The following is a 24,929-nucleotide window of genomic DNA, read 5'->3' as shown; positions in this document are numbered from 1 at the left end:
GCTTTTTTCTGGTAATCATACATTTGATTTCTTAAAGAAAAGATCAAATAATACCAAAAAAGTGAATTATTTCTTTAGTAAACCCTTCCCCACCCCAACGATGAATGGGAGCAGGGAAAGGAAATCTGCCTTCTTTCTAAAAAGGTGCATTTTGGACTATACAATGGAAGAAACTCTAAAACAGCAGATTTGAAATGAATCAAACGCTGTTTCTAAATTACCAAATGAATGCATGAAATGGCTTGGTGATGATTACACAAGATTAAGCATACCAAAACTCAAGGGAGATGTTGGACAAGATGGTATGGTTTTAAAGGTATGTTCGTGGAAAAATATATATATTATAAAAATGCTTCTAGGTTTGTGACAATTTAAAATTCCGACATTGTGCAGCTCGTTGCTGGAAGGAAATTCAAGTAGCCAGAACACTTTCTAATGCAATGCAATGCATGTAACAGCTGTACAATACCATTTTATGAAATGAATATAATAGGAAATTGCACTTGCGTCCATAAGGCAATTATTGTAATTTGCTATGGAAACACAATTCAGCCATCTGTTGGCACTGCGTAGTCTCTGTAGCTAAGTTCAGTTTCAAGACGGTGCCTTCTTTGAATAGAAGGAACTTGTTTACAAAAAATTGCTTTGAAGACCAGGTTCCCTTTCCCTGGAAGTAGATGTTTTCTGGAATGAGCTGTAAGAAGTTACTATAATGTGGGGAGCTTTTTTTTCATATATGTGGCATCATAGTCTCAATAATGCAACTAGCTAGAAGATCAAAACTAACAGAGGTAAGCAGCTGTAGGAAGCACAGCTGCTTCCATATGCCAAGGGAGAGCTCTGGGAGAGCTGGTGGCGGATGGTGGCTTAATAACAGATTGTTAAGAATGGGGCTATATGATTAAACACATCATCTTGGGGGAAATTGCCAGAAAGAACCAGCTCCTTGTTCCCTTGAAGTCTGTAGATCAGGCTCCCAACGTTCAGAAAGCATCATTAAAGGCAAATAGAGTGGCACATTGAAATACTTCCATCCCAGCATAGGTCTGAGGACTGTGGCCTGTACCAGGGAATAACTAAACTCTCGTATTTCCAGGGGCCACACTATTCTCCAGGTGCTAGACTCTTAAATTGGAACAATATGATTTGCTTGCAGATACTCTGGATCCATGACCCAATCGGCGCCATCTAAAGCTAAGGGCTTCACAGATTTTGAGCTCAAACATCATATTATATACACATATGCACAAGCTGTGTGCAAAATCCAAGAGAGATGTCACCACCAAGTGTGGAATGCCTTTACTTCTTGGAGCCTGTAAACTCCACCCCCCCATCCAAAACCTTTGGGAACTTTTGATCACAATTTAACTAAAATTTGGTAGAGCAGGGCTGGGCAGACTTCAAGCTTGTCGAATCTATATTCTTGTTGTTGTTTACTAGGACATATAATTAGAATCAAAGCAGAAGATGCCATAGGAATTTGTTTTCAGTACCAGAACTGAGATGAGCTGACAGCCCCTCCACAGAAAGTCCACTCCCAGTTCTCTTCATTTCACTTCTTTTCATTAATTTAGGTGGGGAAAGTTATTTTGTTGCTGGTACCGTTTAACAACTGGCAGCCAGAAATCCTTTCTGATCTACTGCTGGTACAGAGATCTATCAGTAGATCCCGATGACCCTCTGCCCACCCCAGAGGACAGGAAAGAATGCTTTTTTGGGGGGAGGGGGGCTTGATTAAGCCTGACGGCTCTCAGGTGAACATCTCTGTCCCATGGTTCTGTGCATGATTTTGTGTTTAAAAAAAAATATAGTTGTAGCATTTAATTAATTTACAGCACAGTGTTTTATGTCCCTCTCCTGTGAACAGAGGGGGTTTGAGAGGATGGCTTCTGCTCTGGAAATTGACACATAAAAGGACATTAAAATAATAATAATAATAATAATAATAAAAAGAAAATACAGAAGGCCTATAGAAAGAGGAAATTATTATAAGCTGCAAATGAGCCAACTGTTATCTTTGTCATTAAACACAATTAAACAAAAGAAGCAAAGCTCTTCCAGTACTAATGAGAAAAAATCCAAAGAGACAGAAGTGTGCTCATAATATCTCTCTTATTAAGCTAACAAAAGCTGAGACGTGTACTAGACACTTGGAGCTGTCTCCCAGGCCTTCTTTCCAAGAGATGAAAAGCGCACAAGTTGTTGTCAGCCCTTTGTCGCTGTAATAAAAGATCCACTACCTCTGGTGGGTTGGGGGTTTCTATCCCCCTTTTGGTTATGAAATTCAAAAGCTGTTGAAGGGCTATTTCTTGCTCTCGGGCTTTGCCAAGATGGAAATACCATTTCTGAAGCAAATAAACCAAGGGAAAGAGGGACTCAGGACTCACTGAGAATGCTACATATCTGTCTTTGTTAGAGAGGAGTTAAATCTTTCATGTCAAAATAGTTTTGGTGATGAGTGATTCCGGTAGTTTGTTCACTCCAGTAAAAGCCCCTCCAGTAAAGGTTATCCAGATTATTCCAATTTACCTTATATTGTATCAAAGGCTCTTGAAATGTCAACATATCGTATATTTTTCTAATGCATTGATTCTTGGACAATAACTCTTACTTTTATTGTTTCTAAAAGGGTGCTGGTGCCAGAAGAAAAGAATGATTGATGGCAGTTAGACACAGGCCTGTAGATGCTCATCGTTTTGCTCCAACAACTGATTTATCGGTTTGGCTGGCCATTCCTCATGAGCCGCGAAAGAGGAGGATCGCTCAGGATTACTGACTACCCATCTGAAGACTGGCAGCATTGCTAAGCTATCATCTGATTTTGGACGTCCTTTACATATGTGATTAAGGCCCTGATACGTTCTTTTTAAGGCAGTGGACATCCTTCAGATGAAAAACATCTCTTTGTAATGCCAGGCTACCACCAAAGTTTCCAACTTTAAAAAAGCAACAACTGTAACCTAACTCTTCTGCTCTGGTCCGGAACATGTTTTTACAGTAACTCGCAACTCCTGGTGTACATACATGTATAATATAGACTACACCTTTGATTGCTACTGGTTATAGCTGTCAAGGCACCTGTGAAGGATTTAGAGATGTATTTGTCAAGATTCTTGTCACTTCATGCCCTTTGGGTTACTGTGTCGTCGGTGATACAGCACTACACTTCTGCTTGGGGGCATTACGATGTGTGTAAGACCCAGATTTACACAGATGAAGGGAAGTTTTGGGATTACACAGCCTGTCAGCCAGAAGCCATAGATATGATGAAATATGTGAAAGTGAGCCTGGATCCACCAGACATAACATGTGGAAATCCACCAGAGACCTTCTGCGGAATGGTAAGGCAAAAATCTGAATGTTGAATTGTGGCCTAAAGGATAGATCCCTCAGCACAACAAAGTGAATATCCTTAACTTCAGTCTTGGGGACCAAGACCAAGGATTTAGGCTTATGGCAAAATTTGCATGTCACTCTATACTATAGGTCTGAAAAACCTTTGGCAAATAGCAGCCATCAGCTTTTTAAGCTGAAGAGGTGATAAGTAGTCATTCGGTATGTTTTTGTTTAGGTTCAGTTGGTATCAATGGCAAAACCATTACTGGTTCCTTTAAATGAGAGGTGTGTCCTTTCACAACTGCAGTATTTTGAGTCAAAATGCACCTGGTTTCAGCACGGGATAAAAATGCAAACAAGGTTACCAAGATTTGATTTCAAGTGTATCTTGGTGTTGCCAGCATCATTAAGTGGTGCAGAGCACCTGTACTCTTCCAGGTAACTTCTCCTAAGAAGGTAACAAGCTTCTGCAAAAAGTAAGATTCCTAGAGAAACATTCCTACACGTCTGGCAATCCTATTTTTTCAGAGCATTATTTATTTATTTATTTATTTATTTCTGAGTGTGTTTGCTGTTTTCCTATAACTGAATGAACCCCAAATCCCAAAGCTGGAAGCACAGTTCTCTTGGGCAAGATGAATAACCTACTAGCTATTTAAACCAGCATTGGATAAAAATGCTGACTTGACCTGCATATGAGTCCCTACAGTTTCACTAAACTGGTATATGTGTGTATATATATACATTATATACGGAATCTCACCATTTGTAAAGTTCCTCTATAATTTAGGTGCAGTGAAAACGTATGCTCTGGTTTTGTCATCTACTACTTCTTGTGCAAATGATTATGCATTGTTATAAATTGCATGCATCCCTGGGCTATTTAAATCGGTGGCAAGCATTCATCTTGTGTTTTGTAATGTACACTTTGAGTTAACCACAGAACCACAGGACAAAGCTAGAAGTAAGAGGCAGAATATGCAAAATGCTGGACATATAAATTCCGTCTTAACCTGTACGCACATGCTGGAAGCTCACTTAGGGCATAGTCTACCCAGTGTGTACCACATTGAAATGAGCAAAAGTGGTACAAGAGGGCTACAAGCTCTGGTATTCATTTCATTTGGGCCAGGAGAGCTTCCCAGGGAATTGTGTTAATAACACCTATAAAATATTGCAGATCCATGAGAAATTCATGTAATTTTAAAAAGTAAAGTGTTTTTCCCCCCCATAGAGTTGAGTGCCCTGTTTCTGAAATGACAGAGAGCTACATGTTTGGTGAAGGATGATAGTTCACGGGTAGAATGATGTGCTTTCTGTGCAATTCTTGGCATCTCTGGATAGGACTGGGAAAACTCAAGACTCCTGCCTGAAACCCAGGAAAGCTACTTCATGCTAATGTAGACAGTACTGAGCTAGATGGAGCAATGGTCTGACTCTGTATAAAGCAAACTCTTTTTGTTTGCTGTGATGGAGACATGCAATGTGATCTAGTCACAGGAAGATTTCATTTTTAATACTTTTGCTTTGAGGAATGTTTACATGCTGAGAATGGGATGCAGGTTTCACAATAATGTTTTAAATCTAGCATGTTCCAAATCACAGTCATGGTAGGCACACAGTTAGCATATGGCTTTCCTTTAAAGTGTTTTTTGGCCTTGATCGAGACTCTTGACAGGTCACGTACTTTGTCTGGTCTCCAGACCCTGACCTGAGGTTTCAAAGAGCAGGAAGGGTTCATGTGCAGTCTGTAGCCCAGGCATACGAATGAATGAAAATGTCATAAGAAAATGTCGTCTGCAGCTTTTTCTCACTCTTGCTTATTCAAAAAGTTAATAAACTGAACTAGAGTGAAACAAAATAAAAAAAATTCCTTCCAGTAGCACCTTAGAGTGAGTGAGTTGTACGAATAGTGCAGCCTTTGGTTGAGATTTTGGTTTCTCTGTGCTTGTATGCAAAGAAGATTTTATTTATTTATTTATTCATACATACCCCACCCATCTGGCTGGGTTTCCCAGGAATGTATTCATCAGAGACTGCAGATTAGCTTCAACAGAACAAAGAGGGAGAAGATCCCTGTTGCGTTTTTAGTGGGTTATGGCTTCCAGTACCCCAGAGTACCCTGACTGGCTAGAACCTGGAGAAGAAACACTCTCTTGTTAGGAAGAGAAGGTGCACAGCAATATTCTGTTGCAGCTCTTCCTCATCTGTGCAAGATTGTTCTTTTGATGATCATGATGGCTGTGGCACTGCTTGGCCAAGCTGATGATAGCTAGCATCATGTTCACCTGTGTAGAGAATGAAACCTTTTGTAATCAAGTCTCCATGGGAGGAAGGAAGAGTGGATATCCCCCTTTCCGTTTCACTGCTGTACTGTGGGTTCCTTCAGCTCTGTGCTCAGCTCGCTCTCCTTCAGATTTAAACTGAGAATTTCTAAAATTATTTTCAATAATGAGCCGTTTACAGTTGGTGCTTCCCTCCTCCTCCTCCTCCTCCTCTTCCTCGGAAGTTTCCAGCTTGGAAGAGCTCATATATGCATTAATTAAAACAGTGGGTACAAAGAAGCTTCAGACTTTTGAAAACTGGGGGGGGGTTGGGGGTTCAGAGAACCCCAAGTTTGTATCAGTGTTATTTTGTTTCAATGGATGTTTGTAATGTTAAAAAATATGAAGAAAAAAATTAAAAAAGGAGCTTCAGACAGGATTCCCCCACCTCCTATTATTTTATCAATGCACACATGTACATGTGCACCTCAGTTAAATCACATCACAGAAAGGAATCTTGGGGGCCCTTGTGTGACGTGACCACATCAAGGCTCCTTTTCATCCTGTGTTTTAAGGAATTGCACATATGTGCTAATGTGCATTGGCCATCTGTAAGGGAGGGGTAGTAAGAAAGGCAAGCTGTACATGAGCAGATAAAGCCCATAATAATAATAATAAAAATATCAGATGAGCTGCAAACAAGATGAGGTCATTCAAAACCCAACAAAAAGTGCACATGTGCCAATTTCATCAGCATCACTCCTGGGCCATTGCATGAAGGTGGTGGAGCACTTGCAAGAAGTCCCAGGTTCAGTTCCCGGCGTCTCCAGGAAGGACTGAGAAAGAGCTGCTTGTGGGCTTCCCAGATGCTGAACTGGATAGACCTTAGGTCTGAAAGAGCAGGATGCTGGTGTACTTACCGGTACTTCTCTGTCTGCAGCCTTGGAGAGCTGCTGCCAGTCAAGGAACACAGTAGGGAGCTAGATGGACTGTTTGTCTGACTTGAGCCAAGGCAGCTCCCTGTATTCCTAATATTTGTGCATGTGTATTTCTCATGACAATTTATTGTTTCCAGGTCACTGGGTGGCTAGGTGCCCAAAGAACATGGTGCTATGCAGGAATGATTTTGTGGGCGAGGGAGGCAGAAGGAGCAGAGGTGCAGCTAGCAAATTGCCAGTGTCCACTTGTAATTTGCAATAAGCAGTAGTTTATTGAAGAGTAATAGCGACCAGAAGAGAGGAACTCTTTATTTTCTTAGGCAGCCTTTGCTGCCACAGCCCAGTGCAACATCCGAGTGTCTTTAAAAAACTGCAACTTATCTTGGAATTATCTGCAGCATGCTGCAGTTTTAGTTTAACTTTCTTTCTTTTTCCTGGAGAGGTTATACAGTGACTTTGAAAGAGCCTACAGATGGAGGAAGTCTGTGTACGTTTGTACAATTTATAGAGCTGAGTTGCTGATGGCAGCGTAAAAGCAAGCCTTTGAGTGCCACTATGGATTTCCTAGCCAATCAAAACTAAATTAGGAAACAAAGATTATTAAAAAGTCTTCTGTGCATGTAATTCTAGCATAACATTATGAGTTGGACCTTAAATGTTTTCCTTGGAGATTTTCGGCGTCATTAATGCAGCAAGCCTTTCATTACCAGTAGGCTTGCATTGCTAAAAAATTAGGGAAATAAAGGGCTCTCTGGTGTAGTTAGCAGTGCCATGATTATGTTTACTGAAATAATTAAACCATCGGATTCCATTCATCAGACTAGTTTATAAGGCAAGAAGTGAAATGAATCTGGGGTTTCATTTGGAAATGCCCTAATATATGCATGGATGCCTAAGGACAACAAATCGATACAGCACCGCAGCAGCAATATCAAGAACAAATCTGGTATGGAAGGTTGGTAGCTGGTAATTTATCATGAAGGGGAAAATAACCCATTCAGATTGTATACCTCCCTCCTTTTCTTTTCTTTGATTTTCTTCCCTTCCTTTCTTGATGAAAATGGGGTTTTTTGTGTGTGTGAATATCTTCATGTTTTTATGAATGAAGGTTATGTGACCTCTAAGCACTGCATTTCCTTTGGTTGTGGTTCATTTTATTATGGTTGCGTGTTGATGCTCATGCTTTTTTTTAAGGTATATGAAGCCACCTTGAGTATTTTTGAAAGGTAGTGTAACATTAGTAAAATAGCACTGTTTCCCACATGGGTCATGGGTAGTGTTAGATATATAGGCTAGGCACCCAATGGCTTCTTAAACCAAAGGTTACAGTCACCAAAATGGAGTGTCTAGTTGTCATTTGGGGCCAGACAGCTCTAAAGTCTTATTTTTCAATGCGGCTTTTTGGTTCTGATTGTGCAGAACCAAAATATAATGCATAGAATTCTATAGGATGTGTTGCTAGTGTGTGAAAACGGTCAAGATCCAAGGATCCCCAGGCATGCACCTCCTGGCACCTGGGCATATTCACTTGGTTGCAAGTGGCTGATAGCCAGGTGCAAAATGTTCCCGGTGCCTGGTGAATTTCAAATGCTGGCTGCAAGTAGCTAGCCTTGCCTAGGATGTGAAATAGCCTGGCACAGCACTGGTGGCAGAACTTCTTCCTTGCATACAGAAGGTCCCAGGTTCAATCCCTTGGCAACTCTAGGTGTGGCCAGGAATGTCTGCTATCTGAAACCCTGGATAATTTCTGCCAATCGTTGCAGACAATACAGAACTAGATAGGAAGACAATTGATCTACCGGTATTTTCCTACACCCCACCTTTTTCCATGGTAGACTCCAGCTAGCATGCATAGCATTCCTAGGTGCTTCTCTCCAATACAGACCTCTTTAGCTTCAGCAAGGTTCTTGTATGTGCACCTTCTGTTTCCTCATAATTCCCATCACGGGGAGAACGCTCCATGCCAAGGTCTGCATGCACCTCAGTGGATGGAAAGATAATGCTTTTCAGAGCATCACACTTCATAGCCCCATGTGATGTGCATGGTGGACAGAAGGGGTGCATATCACTTCTTCATGCAAATAGGAGCAATGCAAATAGGAGTAAGTTTATGAACCAATATGTAGATTGTAGTCATACAGTTGCAGGTTGAGAGTGGATCTGGGAAGGGATCAAGGGGAATGAGTGCATTGAAGGAAATCATCTGAATCTTATTTCAAAGTCCTATGCAAATGCACATTCAAAATGTCATTCTTTCTGGCCCAGCTAGAATACTGAATGAATATGTTTATAGTGATAAATACTATGCATGTTCTAGATGTCTGTGTTGGAGTTTTCATAGGCTATTTGTAGTGGCACACTTTTTGGTCTCATTAAAGGAATATAAATGCTCCTAATATTGCTAAACCCTCCGTGATGGCTTGCTGTGGGATGCTTGTTTCTTTTGCACCCCGACGGGAACAGCAGCAAAAAGAATATATCTTTCATGAATCAAAATTAAAAAGCCACATTCCAGGAAAAACAGATTCTAATGTCATTCATTAATCCACTTAAAAGCATGCTTGTAAATTATTAACAGGATTATGCCATGATGAATTTGACTGTAAATCTGTTTTCTAAAAGCAAGGTTTTTGGTTTGGTTTTGCTCTGTTTTTAAGAGAGAGAAAATGCAACTGAAAGAGTCCCACCCCCACCCCGGATCACATAAACACATTTTTAAAGTGAAGTCAGGATTTTATAAACAAATATGCTACTTGAGTAGTTGGACACCATATTGCTGAAATCTTACAACAGTTATATGAAATAAAATGGTTTTTAATAGAAACATGTTCTGGGGTAGCGCTTTGCATAGTGACTCATGAGTTCACTCATTCATAGATGATTCCATAGGCAGGAAACCCTGATCCAGATATCTATTTTTCAGTGCATGGGGGTCTTCTAATCCTAACCCTAGAAGGGCTATTAATAATGCTTCAGCATTCTAGGCCTGGTGTGGGCAGCTGGTTAACTCCCAGCCTGATGGGTGAATGATGAACTTGCCTTTGCTCATTCGTTTTTATTTTATTTTTAGCCGTTCTGAAGAGAACGGCGTGGAGAATAATGGTGTAGCCAGTGAACAGCCCTTACAAACCCCTGGGCTCATCAGCCAATGCCCAATTTATCAGGTTGCTGGCGCTGGGCTGCTCATGAGGGAGGATGTCTTGCTGACAGTGTTCTCAAGCTGGGGAAAGGGGGGTACCATTATTAATTAAGAAATACCATTAGGGGTGGGGGAGCTTTGATGACAGTGCAGGTGCAGTCCAAGGAGAACGATGGCACTGCCATATACTGTAGACTGGCCCAGTGTGTGATGATAATTTTAAGATTAATTTTATTATTTGCCCTATCCATCTGACTGGGTTGCCCCAGCCACTCTGTCCTGAGAAAAAGCAAGGTGGGGGACCCACAAAACCACCTGCCACCTTGCTTAAAATAATGGCAATTGCCCCTCCCCCTGTCAAAAATGAGCAAAAATTGGACGAGGTGCTGAAAATGTTTCTCCCTATCTGCAGGTTGCAAATGGCACTACAGAGGTAGGGGTGTGTGTGATATTTGGTCTCTGCTAACTAGATGAACTATCCATGCTGGGATCACATCATTCTGGTCCCTTGACAGCTGTATGGCGCCCAGAGTGGCTATTGTGAATAACAAAAATGACTAACCTGGATCTAAGCAATTATCTTGATTGGTCAGCATCCATTGCATTGTCCAGATCTGGAAATATAGCTGAAGTTGGTTTCAAACTAGCCGAATGACCCCCCCCCTTTCTTTTTCTTTTGGTGTATTGGTTAATAAGAACCACATCAGGCATGCCTTTGGAGACAATACTTGTGTCCAGTTTTCCTAACTGAGCTTTGTACACAGCCCCAGAAGCTGGTGTGAAAGACAACCCATGCACATCAGATAATTGTGTGCAAGGGTCCACATCCGGATAGAGACAGCTGGTCCATGCTTTGGTTGCCTTGCACTGGCCTAAAGATGGGGTTGGATATGTTTTCTCCACCGATGGTTGGTCGATTCATCCTTCTCACATCATACTGTTTTAAAGGAAAGCTGAAATTCCTGAAAGAAAGAGAGAAATCTTGCGCCTTGCAAATAAATCAAGTTAGCAACTGGACAGTTTAGCTAGGGGAGCATCAGCTCCCAATCTTCATACAGTATTTTACTTTGAAAAATTGGCAGTAATCCTAGATGCTTTATCTAATGGAGTGAAGCAGAGAAAGCTTGGGATAGAAAAATGTTAGTCTCTTAAGAGCAAAAGGTTCGGCAATATCCCCAGGCAGAAATATCCATAAACACATCATCTCTTAAGGTTATATTTTTAGTACTTCTTCTTTTTTTTGTCTCCAGAATTTAATAAATCCACATGGGAACAGTCACTTGGCAGTGACACTGTCTTGATATTTAAGTCCTGACAGTGTGAATGTAATTATAGAGAGAGGCTTTTGAATGAATTTTAATAACATGTATGCCCTACGAAGAGGATAGTTTCTTGCACTTTTTGATTATTAATCTCCTTCTTTTACTTGGGTGCTCAGTGATTTTCAGTCTGCAGGGGATAGTCTGAAGTCCAGTTCTGCACATACCTAAGCAGATAAGTAATGTTATATCAGATCACAAATCTACAGATCTCAGCATGGCGAGAGATATAGAAGAGGTAGTTAAAGAAGAAGAAATACATGAAGCCTACCTGGTAACTAGGGTTGCTTTGTAGGGCTGGGCGATAGCTGAGTTTCACCTTCGGGATATATCACCAGCTTAGTAAGGTAAAGGTACCCCTGCCCGTACGGACCAGTCTTGACAGACACTGGGGTTGTGCGCCCATCTCACTTAAGAGGCCGGGGGCCCCCGTTGCCTGGAGACACTTCCGGGTCACGTGGCCAGCATGACAAAGCTGCATCTGGCAAGCCAGCGCAGCACACGGAAACGCCGTTTACCTTCCCGCCAGTAAGCGGTCCCTATTTATCTACTTGCACCTGGGGGTGCTTTCGAACTGCTAGGTTGGCAGGCGCTGGGGCCGAGCAACGGGAGCACACCCCGCCACGGGGATTCGAACTGCCGACCTTTCGATCGGCAAGCCCTAGGCGCTGAGGCTTTTACCCACAGCGCCACCTGCACTGTCACCAGCTTAAACATGTGTAAATATCAGCAACCTATTATGGCTTAATAATCACAGGGCAGCACCAGTTTAAAAAGACTTGAGACTCTATAAAGCAGTATGCTAATGCAAAGACAAATCATCAGTTTTGCTGATAGAAAAACTCACCCATTCAGAAAATGAATCTGCTCAAAATAAATATGATACATATTTCTTGTCCTGTCTGAAAAAAGGAGTCAAATTATACCAAATGCTTCTATTATCTGAGTGAATACCTGCTTATTTCTAATCAGTTTTATGATCAACCTGGGTAGATTTTTTTTAGAGGTAGAAAGCTCTTCATTCTTAAAAAAAAAAAGCAGGAAGACTTAAACAAGCAATGAACTTTTCCACTATTGAAGAAAGAAACAGAGCCTTCTACTTATGTTGACCATCTTGATATTCCAAATAGAAAAGTAGTGTATACTCATGTGTATATTTGGTGGGATTACTGCTCTTTTGTAATGTACTTTGATCAGAATATGCAGGTTGGTTTTTCATTCTTGTCCAAAACCATTCAAGATGTTGCTCTTGGCCTACAGAACCCTGCATAACTAAGGGCTCTGTTTACTGGGGATGCTATCTCTTTTCCTAAATCCCATTATGATCAGTAAGATCACCTTTAAAATCAACACACCTGCACATTTTACACCTTTCCTGTAACAGCTCTGTCCTCCATTATGGAAACAGAAGCTGCCACCAACAAAATTGTGCTGCCCACATCTTCATCTGGGTCTCTTGTACCACCATGTGGACTGGAGACTATTTCATCAGTCTGATTTGCATCAGTGCAGCTCCACAGAGAGGAGGAGCAAAGCAGCTGCAAGCTTTTCTCCAGGATCCTGCAGATAAACATTTCACTTAAGGCAGGAGTTGGTAAGCTTTTTGGACCAGTGAGCACATTTGAATTTTGAGAGAGTGCTGGGGTGCCAGTCACAAAATGGCTGCCATGGTGGTAAGGTGAGGCATAGCACAAAATTAGAGAGAATGTTGTAATGGTGCAGCTTTCCCCATAATTGTATTTCTATAAAGAAGGCTGATCGCTGAAGAATTGATGCTTTTGAATTATACTGCTGGAGGATTCTCTTGAGAGTCCCATGGACAGCAAGATGATCAAACCTATCCATTCTGAAAGAAATCAGCCCTAAGTGCTCACTGGAAGGACAGATCCTGAAGCTGAGGCTCCAATACTTTGGCCACCTCATGAGAAGAGAAGACACCCTGGAAAAGACCCTGATGTTCGGAAAGATTGAGGGCACAAGGAGAAGGGGACGACAGAGGACGAGATGGTTGGATGGTGTTCTCAAAGCTACTAACATGAGTTTGACCAAACTGCGGGAGGCAGTGGAAGACAGGAGTGCCTGGTGTGCTCTGGTCCATGGGGTCACGAAGAGTCAGACACGACTAACTGACTAAACAACAGCAAATACTGGAAAGGACTTATTCTGTTGAATTTCTGCTTACCATATGAGCTGTTATGTAACCTGCTTTTCCACAGGGTGTATGAGGTGTTATGGGAGGGGTAGAACCACTGGTGGGGGACACACCATGCTCCTTCTGGGGTAGTTTGTTCCCACCATGCACTCTGCTCTCAACTGTGGCTCCTAGAAGCTGCCAGCATGTGACAGTGACCGCACAACGGTGAATGGCTTTGACTGGCCGGCTAAACCTGGTGAGGGAGCTGATAGGTTTCCAACCCTCAGTGAGTTAGGGACTTCCATTGCATGCAAAGACAGGCTCCGGTGGATTGAGCAGGTGAGAACAATAGTGGGTCCAATGGTCAAGAAGGCAGTTTCTGCATGTGCTGTAGAGGGAAGTGAAGGGCAGATGGGGCTCATCAACCTGGGAAGGTAGCCCATCTAGGAGAAGGAAAACTCTGATCTCAAACCTCTGCTGCCTTGTGGGATAACTTCAGCAGAAGAAAAGGATAAGGAGTAAACCCACAACGGAGTGGAGCCCACAAGGCGATTGGATGTCGCCTTGTATGCCTTCTTCTGGCGACTTCTGCAGGCAAGCTTATGCCAGATGTATTGCTCTGCTTTCCTTTGGACCACATCAGATAAGCCAAGAGGAGGGTCTTGACATCTGGGCAGCCTGGGACCTCTCTACACACTGCTCAGGCTTGTGTCCCAGGGAGGGCACTTTGGTGTTGCTAATACGGAAGTTTGGCTTCTGCCCTGGAGGTGAACTCCATTGTCTCTTGACGGACAGGTGCCAACAACCCTGTTTCCCCCCAATGCTGGCCGTAAACCAAAACCTAGGCTTCCATTCTGTACCCACTTACCTTGGAATAAGCCCCATTAAACACTTACTTCTGAGTAGACATGCATACCATTGTGTTGCAAGTTAACCATACTGTTAATTCTTAGGGAGTTCTTTAGCTCCTGCACAGCAGGACCTACCTCAGTCTCTATTCAAAGTTTTCACAGTTACCTTTTGTGAGGAAGGAGGATTATTCAAGATCCACCTATGCATACTGCGTATTTGCAGACCATAACTTTTACGGATTACCCGATCTTAGATGAACCCAGAACAGGAAAGATGCCTCTTGGTTTCTAGGGGGAAAGGAAGGGGAAACTATGGAGATTCCAATGACTAGAAAAGAACACAGAAGCAGGAAGAGTGCACCAAAAGGGAAGGGAAAATAGCACATCCTCAAGACACCAGGAATTCCTATTTGCTAGTGTGCAAACAACTTGTGTATCTATCACAGCTCTGACTTCATTCATTGGTTGAAATACTGACAGGCAGGAGCAGCCAGGCTGACTCACTTCACAGGAATTGCTTAACTTGAGGGCTAGAGACTTAACTTTCTTTAATAAAAAAAAGGAAGCTGAATGTCTTGGGCCCCTGTCCAGGGGTGCCAATAAAGACTTTAGTGGCAGGGCACCCATGTGTGCCAGGTTGTCGATCCCAGCTTAATATGTTGGCGATCCCAGTTTAGTAAGTTAGCGATCCCAGTTTAGTAAGTTGGCGATCCCAGCTTTAGTATGTTGGGTGAATCTGGCCCATGTCAAGCATTCTGCTGGTGCTTTTGAATGCATGGTAGTCATCGTAGTAGTTAGAGGTATGCAAAACCTGTTGCTGTAGTCTGTGCATGTTTCAACCTTGCCATGCTGGTGTTACATTTGCCTGTAACAGTGGGCATGTAGTTTTTACATTGGAACTAGAAAAAATATGAACATTTGCAGATACCCTAATGGAAAACTCTAAATAACTTTGCTGTGGCAACGTCACCATCATATTCTCAGAGTTTCAACTTGCAACTGCCTATCCCCACCCCCACTCCACCCCCACCCTGCTGCCAATATATGTCTTTGTGATATTTCTTTAGACATCTTTGCCTATACAGATTTTTAATTTGCATGCAAAAAAAACCAGCAGCTACTTTTAATTACATGTTCCTTTATTCCAAGAGGCAGAAGGTAAGCCTTTTTATAAGTAGGTAGTTAAAAAGGCATTAGAAAGGACTCTTTATGATGAGAGGAGCATTTCCGTACAAATAAGGGTGGTGCTTTCTAACATTTGAATGTTTTAAACTCTTTGTATCTGTAAAACTGTTGAGAGCCATCATACAAACTGATTTTTTAAAAGTTTTTTTTTTAACACCTGATTGTAGGAATCTTTCTTCTGGTGACTATTAGCAGTTGAGCTGCTCATGGCTGACATTTACAGAGGACTGAAGTGGCGGGGGAAGAAAAGGAAAATCTAAACAGCAAGCTACTAAGGGAGGGGGAAATGATTCATTTTTTGAAATGTATCATGTGTTCAGCCACAGAGGGAGAAATACAGATTGCTGTTCTTGTAACAGATCAGAAGAATAAGATTTCGTGTGAAATCAACCCCTATGTTTCTTGTACCTTTCTCCACCTTCCTCCATGCTGATGTTCACAACTCTTCTCGCCAAATGTAAGGATGTGATTTGTTGTATTAGAGAGCCAAAACATCATTGCAAAATGGCATGCGTCTTATCTGCACCTAAATCCACACCACATTGCCTATTCAAAAGCAGAGAGATTTCACTAAGCAATACCCAGATGTAAAACATGGTTTATGCAATACCATCAGTGGGAATAGTTACTTTACAGATGGATGCCCCTGAGGCATCCACACTCTAAATGCAGGGAGACAATAGAGAGGCAGGAGAAAGGAAGTGATGGGAGCAATGGGAGCAAATGCAGTTATACATACTGAGGCTTCATTTCAGCTAGGAACATGGCTCAAAGGGTTAAGCTCAGCACCTTGTGTAGAAGACTTTATTTGAGGAGTATTTTTGTTATTGGCTTAATTCAGGCATCCCCAACCTTCAGCCCTCCAAATGTTTTGGACTACAATTCCCATCATCCCTGACCACTGGTCCTGTTAGATAGGGATCATGGGAGTTGTAGGCCAAAACATCTGGAGGGCCGCAGGTTGGGGATGCCTGGCTTAATTCCACGTCATCGTGCATGTCCAATTGCTGCCTCCTTTTGGGATAAACTGCAGTCTCTAGGTTTGACCATTGTGGGTTTTTCAGCATCACTAACTAGAACCATCCTTCATTTCTGTCTTCGTAGGGGTGGGGGAGAGGCCTTCCCACTGTTTCGGAAATCATATAAAACTGGTAAGCAGAAATTAATAGTGCAGATAACCCAACTGCAAAACTTCGGTTATGTGTCCCTGGGTCCTGTCTGTCCGTCCAAGCTATTCTTTTTGGGGAATCCTAGGCTTCCCCCTTGGCCTCATGTTTCATGGAACAGAGATAACATCACTAGTGCAGTAAAAGCAAACAGATTCATACTTATTTAGGAATATCAGACCAAACAATGAAATCTTCTTCGACATTTGAGTATCGGCATCTGGAACTCTCTAGTGTGTTTATTTATGATGTGCATGCTACTGCAGAAATGCACCTATGCAGTCTGTTTCGTGAATCACGGTTCTGTGACCTTGTAAATAATGCAAAAAGGAAACGGGAAGGCATAATGAAGAAGAACAAGGTGTGTGTGAACACACAACCTCTTGTAATACATATATTGTACAAAACCATTTAATGAAAAATGGTGCCAATTAAAAAAAACAAGCAACGTGTATCTCTAATTGTAGCATGATTTGCTCATACAACATTTGCTTTATTTTAACCAAACACGCTTGCGCGTGCACACACATGCACACACAATTTCCCACACCTCCCTTTTATCAATCTTGTAGAATAGATTAAACACAAGCATCCTTTGGATTCCCAGCTGGAAACCAAGGATCTGGAACATATCACTCACTCATCCTGACATTTTTATTACTTTTCAAAAGTGTCAAGGTTTAATTGTTTCTTGGATTGAGATTGGCAGTTTAGCCTGCTCTGGCAGAAGCTTCCCAGCTAGTCCTTTGTTGTGCTTTTAACTGCTGACCTTGCTTTTTGGTGAAAAAATTCTCAGACTTTTTAATGTCGTTTGTAGTAGCTCTTCCAATGTGCAAAATGAGTTGTTGTGCTTGGTGCTGCTCTATACTGTCATGCTGGTTCGACTTTAGCTGTGAAATAGTTTTCGATTTAACTTATTATGCACCACCTCTGTAGGATGGGGTGACTAGTAAATAAACCAATCAACTAATGAAGGAAGATGAGTAACTATGAGGCATGGCCTGGGGCAGCAATAGCCAACGTGGTGCCCTCTAGATGCTGTTGGACTACAGCTCCCATCATTTTCTGCCAGCATGGTCAATGGGGTGGGATGATGGGAGTTGTAGTTTAGCAGCATTGTGTTGTTGTTTTTTAATTTGTATACCACCTTATACCCGCAGGTCTCAGGGTGGTTGGCAGCATAAGATCACAACACAGGATATGGTGGACTCTCCTTCCTTGGAGGTTTTTAACCAGAGGTTGGATGGCCATCTCTCATGGATGCTTTAGCTGAGATGCCTGCATTGCAGGGGTTGGACTAGATGACCCTTGCAACTCTGTGATTCTGTGATTATACACTGACTGGCAGTGGCTCTCCAGGGTATCAGATAGCACACATTCCCAACCCCACCTGGAGAGGCCAAGGATTGAAACTGGGACCTGCATCCAAGGCAGATGTCTGTTCCTGAGCTACATCTGCCCCACAGAAGTATATATGCTATTATTATTATTATCATCATTATTTTCTAGTTACAGAAAGTTGAAGCCAATTGTGAGCACTGAACTATCACTCCAATGAGCACATGCACTGATGGCCTCAGTAACTGGAAGCAGATGTACATGTGGGGATGTCATTGTGCTGCTGTCGCAGTAGTGGAGTTGGTTTCCCACTCTTGCCACTGTGCCTGCACCACACTGACCTCCCTGCCATCTCTCCCCTTTCCCCCTTAGTAACCTGCACAGACCTGGTGTTGGGAAGCCAGGGAAGGCAGCCCAGCCACACCCCATCTTGATTTGGGTTATGACCAGGGGTTGTAACCACTTGTCCTAGGCAAAATATACAACTGTCATCTCACACGGCTGCCTGAAACACTATAGTTGCACCGAACATGCATTGCACAGTGGGTGTCATCAACATTACTATTATGCCACTTTTCCTTAAAGGAGGTGAAGGAGAATGTGGTTCCCTCTTCTATTTTATACTTAGTTTGTTTAGGCTGAGAAAGACTTAATTGCTCCAAAACCACTTAGTGAACTTTGTGGCAAAATGAGGAACTGAAGTCTCATTCTATCAAGCACACTTGTTGGACTAGGCTTCCTCAATCTCGGCCCTCCAGATGTTTTGAGACTACAATTCCCATCATCCCTGACCACTGGTCCTGCTAGCTAAGGATCATGGGAGTTGTAGGCCAAAAACATCTGGAGGGCCGAGGTTGAGGAAGCCTGTGTTAGACCATCCAACGGATGTCGCAGAAGTGAAAGGGAATAGTGCAAACCCAACCCACCACCCTGAGATATGCTCTAGGGAATAGAGTGTCTGTTGCTTCTGTGACTGCAAAAACTAATTACATCACATTAGGTCTACTAAATGCCTTGCACAGTTTAGCATCTTGGGCAGGTTAATCAAAGGACTCTTAAGAAACAATAACCATCAATATTATTATTGATAATGATAATAATAATAATATAATATACAGTGCCATTGAAACATAATGCAATCATTATTATTAAATACAGTCCTGTAGCAACATTGTTGAAAAAGAATTTTTTTTAAAAAAAGAGGCAGGTCTTGTCCCCCAAAAGTTTGCAGAGAAGGATGGAGGGGAGGGATGGAGATGCAAGAAATAAGGAAGGACAATGCAAGCAGAAGCAGCTACACAACATTAAAAATTGTTGTGGTGACTATAGTGTTTCTATTTCAAATATTAGAGAATGATCCAACCCCCCCCAAAAAAAAACCTACCAAAAAAGAAAGAAACCACCAGCTATGCTATAAAAAGAAGCTAAGCATTGAGACCCTCTTTTCAGCTATGATTTCTTTGCCAGCTCATGATAAAAGAGCTTCTTTCCAGAGCCCCCTAAGCGGATGCCTGATAAAAATCTCTCTAATCTCATTTTTGTATTCATTACCTAGATCAACCTTTTCTTGCGAGTTTCTTTCGCCAACATACTGATCTGTCTCCAGCAGGTGTGGAAACTTGCAAGCAGAACAAAAGTAACGTGGCGCTGAGATTGTATCAAAACTGATAAAACGCTATTAGAAAACTTGAAGGCAGCTGAGAGGTGATGGGGGTAACACGAAATCCTGAGCTCTATGTTGCTACATTTGGGGGCATTGTGATATTCTCAAACGAGGAACGTACATGTGCTTTTTCGTCATTTCCCAGTGTGTGTTCTTTCTGAACTGAACTGGGGAAAAGAATATGAGAATTCTGTTGCTGTTCCTAATGGTGTGCACTTGCAATTGTGGAGAAGGACTGTGGAGTACAAATTAACAGTCCTGCAAAGTCCTGCTACTGAGTGTAGAGATGATGAGGCTATTTTTATATTCTATTATTGTTATTGCAGATAGGTTAGGCCTTTGGTGGGGGTAAGCACCATGAAAATCTTGTTAAAATAATAGTAACGCAGGGCAGCCCCTGAAAATGAATTGCTCTCAGTATTCACTTCATCATTTGTTGACCTAATACAGCACGCTTGGTTTTCAAATGGTGGGTCACAACTTCATCTAAAGTGAGTCACCACAGTGGTGGCATTGCTATCTTTTGGAGAGAGAGAAACAGAATAACACAGAGAGAACGAGAGCAGGGTGGGAGGCGAGAAAAATGTGACAATCGGAGAGAGGGAGGGAGAAATCTATGTATTTATTCGTACGTACGTACATACATACATACATACCTCAACCATCTGACTGGATTGCCCCAACAACTCTGGGTGGCTTCTAGCATAATAAAAGCACAACAGAATGTGAACATTCTAAAACACATCCTATCAGCGCAATGATTTCTGTTTGTTCCTTGGAACTTCCTTCACCTCCCCTCATGCATCATGTGCTCCCCAAATCTGCTCCAGAGGTTTTGGGGAACCCCTAGAACTGATTTAGGGTGCGGTGGGGGGAAAGGGCCATTGTGAAAGCGTAAGTCCTTGAACTGATGGGACTCATAGCCAGACACTGCCCATCCTCAGGGCTAACAAATTAAAAGTGGGGCAGAATGGGATTAAAGTCAAGCCCTCACCCTGGATCTGGAACGACTGGAGCCCGCTGATTAGGGGTGTTCAATTCAGTCTATTTCTATTTTGTTTCATTTGCAAAGGTTTTCATCTATAGCTCAGCTCTGTCCTGTTTCCATGTCAATCTGATCCCCCCTCCAAAAAATACTAAATCTACAGTAAAATTTGCACTTGCCTACTTATTTAACTTCACAACTGTATTTTCCAGTCTACACATTAATCTAGGGGATGCAGATCCAGTCAGCTTGCTTTGGAGTTGACAAGGATTGGACGCGTTAAGCATCCTTGCTACTGATATAAGAGATCGCAGTGGGACGTCATAATGGATCAGGCAGGCTCTTGGGTATGTTAGGCACACAGCATTGAAGACAGGCAGGAAAGCTGTGCAATTTCCCCCTTCCATAACTCATCTGAAGAACACGGTAGAAAGGTATATCTCTAAGCACTGGCTGCCAAAAGATAAATAAAAATAAAATAAATTGCAAATTGCAGCACCTTACAACTCTATTAACCAGAAGATGGGGAAATAGCCAGCTTTTCATTTTAATGAGATGTCAGATCTCACCCTTGCTGTCCCATGCATCTTAATGCACCTGGCTGGCTGCGCCGACTTGGGGACTCAGAGGCTTTGTCATTATTCGGCAGTGCCTTTCTCTAATTTCTTGTGACACATGGTGCTAAAATCCTCCAGAAATGTGAGGTGAGGCAGGAGAAGATTCTTGCAGACAGCCTTGCTGTGAGAGTGCTCATTTGCATTATTCATTAGGCAGGAGCATTGATTTGCATCTCGTCGTGGCTGTCTCTGTTTCACGGCAAGAGAGTTCTTGAGATTACTAAATTTTTACGATATTAATATCGCCAGTTTGGGAATAGAGCATCACCATTGTCTGGCTTGTGGGGTGTTTGGGGGGGTCCCCGTGCTGATCACAAAAAGGCTTCCAAAAACTCTGCGCCATCACCTCTTTATGTAAAATGCAGCTTTCTGCCGTTTAACAAAAAAATATGCTCCTTTCCTTCATTGCGCAGTTAAAAAATATATTTATATGACGGAAATACAGCCCTGTTAGCCGGTGCATCCAATTAGACCCTAATTGCAGGCTGGTTGCTAGTTTTATAAGGCAATCCTTCAGATACGCGGGCTGTTCCTGCTGCAGTGTTTGCACACTCTTTAATAACATCTGCAATACTTTCTGCCATTTAGGTTGTCTGAAGTACTAGCCTGTTAAGGACGTTATGTCTTTCATTCGATAGGACAGCTGTTCTGAAAGTTAAGGAACGCAGGATTGAGTTTCCTCCCTCCTCCTAAATCTCGTTAATTAATTTACATTGTGCTTAGCACTGAATCACAGTTATTCAATTAGAAAAGCTTGTGGGGGGGGGAGATCTAACGAGTTTCAGACTCACATATGCTATGCACATTTTTTGTTTTCCTTGTGCGTGGCATTATTGAACTGTGCCAGGCTAGTTTATTTATAAAGAAACAAAGCAAAAGCTTTTTCCTTCCCCATGTTTCTAATGGAGACAGTGCGAGTGCTAGTTAAAAGATGAGGTTGACCAGCCAAGAGCAAAGAACAAGCTGCTGTACTGTTCTCTGATGCACCCTGAAGCATTTATACGCCACTATTCTTGTCAGATGACGATGCGCAGCGTCTAACAATATTCAGTATATCGGAACAGTATACTGATGAATCCAAAAACATCTGAACGAAACAGAACAAGATGGAAAACAATACAGCCATCAGAAGCTAAAGCAGAAACAAACATTTTAACAGCCAGCCAAACTGAGGTATACAGAACCAACACAATTTTTACCCAAATGCTTTACAAAACCACTAGCTTTTAGCCTGTGGCCCTAGATTAAATGGCTCAGGACCTCAAAGACCACCTCTCTCCATATGAACCTGTTTGGACCCTGAGATTACCTTTTGAGCTCTTCTTTGTGTGCCTCCTCCACGAGAGGTCTGGAGGGTGGCAACACGAGAACAGCCCTTTTCTGCAGTGGCTCCCCATTTGTGGAATGCTCTCCCCAGGGAGGTTTGGCTGGCGCTTTCATAATAATACCTTTAGAAGCCAGGTAAAAACATTATTCTTTAACCAGGCCTCTGGCTGATTGGCATTCAATGTCCTTTTAAGATGTGTTGGGGAGGGGTTGTTCTTGTTTTTTATTTTTATTATGTATTTTGTGTCTTTATATTGTGATTTTATCTTGCGAACTGCCATGAGACCTGTGGGTATAGGGCGGTAAAATGTACATATAAATGAATGATTACATAGTGTAGTATTGGTGCCACACCTGAAAAGGCCCTGCTGCTAGGGGACACCTGCCTTTTCATTTGTCAGAGGTGCCAGGAGCAAAGCCTCTGATGTTGAATGGAGTGCATTGGGTAGCATGTATGGGAGAAAGCAGTTTCTTATTAGGGCTAATGTAGCTAAGTGGGTAGGAAGAAGAATTTCAGGTTTGATTAAATGTATTTAGGCTACAGTCTTAAGATTGGTGTGTGTGTGTGTGCGCGCACGTGCGTGCGCAAAACAGAAGGCAGTACAACTGCTGCATCCAAAGCCTTGCTGGAATCTTGCTTGCAGGGTGGACATGAGGTCAGAGGAATGTTCTTGCATGCTCCTGTCCTCTTTCCTTCTTTTACCTTCCTGTTATTTCCAATCCACAGAAGTGTTTGATGCCATCCACTGAACTGGCATCGTCCTCTCCTTATTTGGGAACATTGGCAGAGACCTGTGAAGGCTTTGGATTCCGCATATTACACCCACACCCTGACACATCCTCTTTTTGTCTTGGTCAATATCAGGTGTGCAAAAACAGCAGAGGCAGGGCCAAGGCGTCTTCTGCAATGCTGGTGGTAACTTGACATGTCTGTGGCACCAAAGGGGGGAATCTGATGTATCCTATGTCCCCTAGGATGCCCTCCTGGAGGGGGCATAGGATTACACTTAATGGTTAAATTTGCACCCTACCCCTTTTTCTAGGAAGTAGTCTTAGCCTCACAGGAACCTTCTGAGGTGAGTTAGGCTGAAATATAGTAATGGCTCACCGTTTATCGCTGATTTATGGTCTATTGCTTTTTATGCATTTCTGTGTAGATCATCAGAAGATTATGCTTTCTCAGCTTTAAGAGCCCATAGAACTTTCTGTCTAGAACTGATGCAGCTTTGGAGACAAAAACAAACAAACAAAATCCAGGAGTATCAAAGTATGGGTGTGAATGCATCCTGTAACAGCCATTTCCATTACGGTGCTACCTATTAAAGATGCTGCTACAATTACTGCTATTGTTATCTTCACACACAAATCTATGGAGGATTTTGGCATATAACGCTTGCTAAAGTTTTGGAGAGTTGCAGGGGAAGAGAGAGGACCAATTTCAGGAGGATGGTGTAAATGGTGGTGCACAAAGCATCAGTTGCACCACTTTAGCACATATCCCTTTGATCATCACGGGTTGGAATTGGAAAACATTAGGGTGAATCCTCTGGCCCAAATAAATTCAGCATACATCTCTCATAGCCATCATGGTAGCTGGCTGGCTATTGCTTTGCTTAAAAACACACACAACTGAATGCTGCAGAAAGATTATGGTGTACATGTGCATGCATGTTATACTACGTATAGACTTCCTTGTAATCCTTCCCAATAGTTAATGGATCAGACATCTTTCTGAGAGTTTCACAAATCCACATAATGTCCCTGATTATTTCACTGTATGCTAGGACCCAAGATTTACTTGCATAGATGTGGATAACAACCCCCTTGTCCTAACAGCCACGTATGGAAGTCAGAGATTTCTCTGCTATCAAGGATTAAACAGGAATTCTAGTTCATTCCACACACACACACCCTATCCCCTCTTGGCTCATCCTGTTTGAGTTAGCAGCCTGTGGAGAAACACTGCTTTAGGACAATTTCACATGCCAAGGGTCAAACTGTCTCCTTTTTTTTAAGGATACTGCCTTCACAGCTGTAGAAAAACCTGAGGATGAAAAGAGAATCGCCCCTTTTGGACCAATGTATCTTGATGTAACTAGGACAGCTGGTGATAGCCCCATAAGTGCATCACTAAAAAGCCAAATTACAAAAGAGGGCATAAAAATAGCAGCTGGCTCTCCGATAAGTTCTTACCACTTGCCAAAGCCCACTATACTTAACAAGCAAAAAAAAAAAAGCCCCCACAAAAAGTGCATTAAAATACAGTCCTGCCTTTCATATGCACACTTGATATGTTTCCAAAAACAGTCTGTGCACAACTGCTAGGTTTCAGAATGACTTTTAATAACCTGAACATTCAAGCAGTGTGTGGCGTATGCACTCCATTAAACTCTACTGGTTTCATGGGACTCCTTCTTAGGAGATTTATATTGTAATAGTTCCACTCTCATCATATTTGTCTGGAGTAAATAGACACATCTTGCAAATTCTCAGTATGCAACATTGGAAGAAGGCCAATTCCTGCCTCATTTTTCAGCCAAACTCCCACTGAAATGAGTGGCATCTTTGCCTCATTAAGGAGTTCAGAGCCAGGCCTGCAATATGCAAAATCCCACTGCATGTTGTTTTTGCATATCCCTCGCGAAGGAGGAAGCAAAGCTATCAAGAC

General features: G+C 42.3%; 1 protein-coding gene across 9 annotated transcripts in view; it reads left to right on the top strand.

Annotated features, from left to right (window-relative positions):
• Positions 1-24,929, top strand: part of NTNG1 (netrin G1) — a 207,936-nt gene that overhangs the window by 6,434 nt on the left and 176,573 nt on the right. For all 9 annotated transcript variants that reach the window (XM_053391581.1, XM_053391572.1, XM_053391575.1 and 6 more), the window contains exon 2: positions 2,630-3,341. In XM_053391581.1, coding sequence (XP_053247556.1) covers positions 3,096-3,341 — 246 coding nt within the window. In that variant the 5' untranslated portion in view covers positions 2,630-3,095. The remainder of the gene's footprint in view (positions 1-2,629; positions 3,342-24,929) is intronic.

This window comes from Podarcis raffonei, chromosome 6, assembly GCF_027172205.1.
Source record: "Podarcis raffonei isolate rPodRaf1 chromosome 6, rPodRaf1.pri, whole genome shotgun sequence".
Taxonomy (NCBI): domain Eukaryota; kingdom Metazoa; phylum Chordata; class Lepidosauria; order Squamata; family Lacertidae; genus Podarcis; species Podarcis raffonei.
Note: the sequence above shows the minus strand (reverse complement) of the source record. Positions and strands in the feature narration are given on the sequence as shown.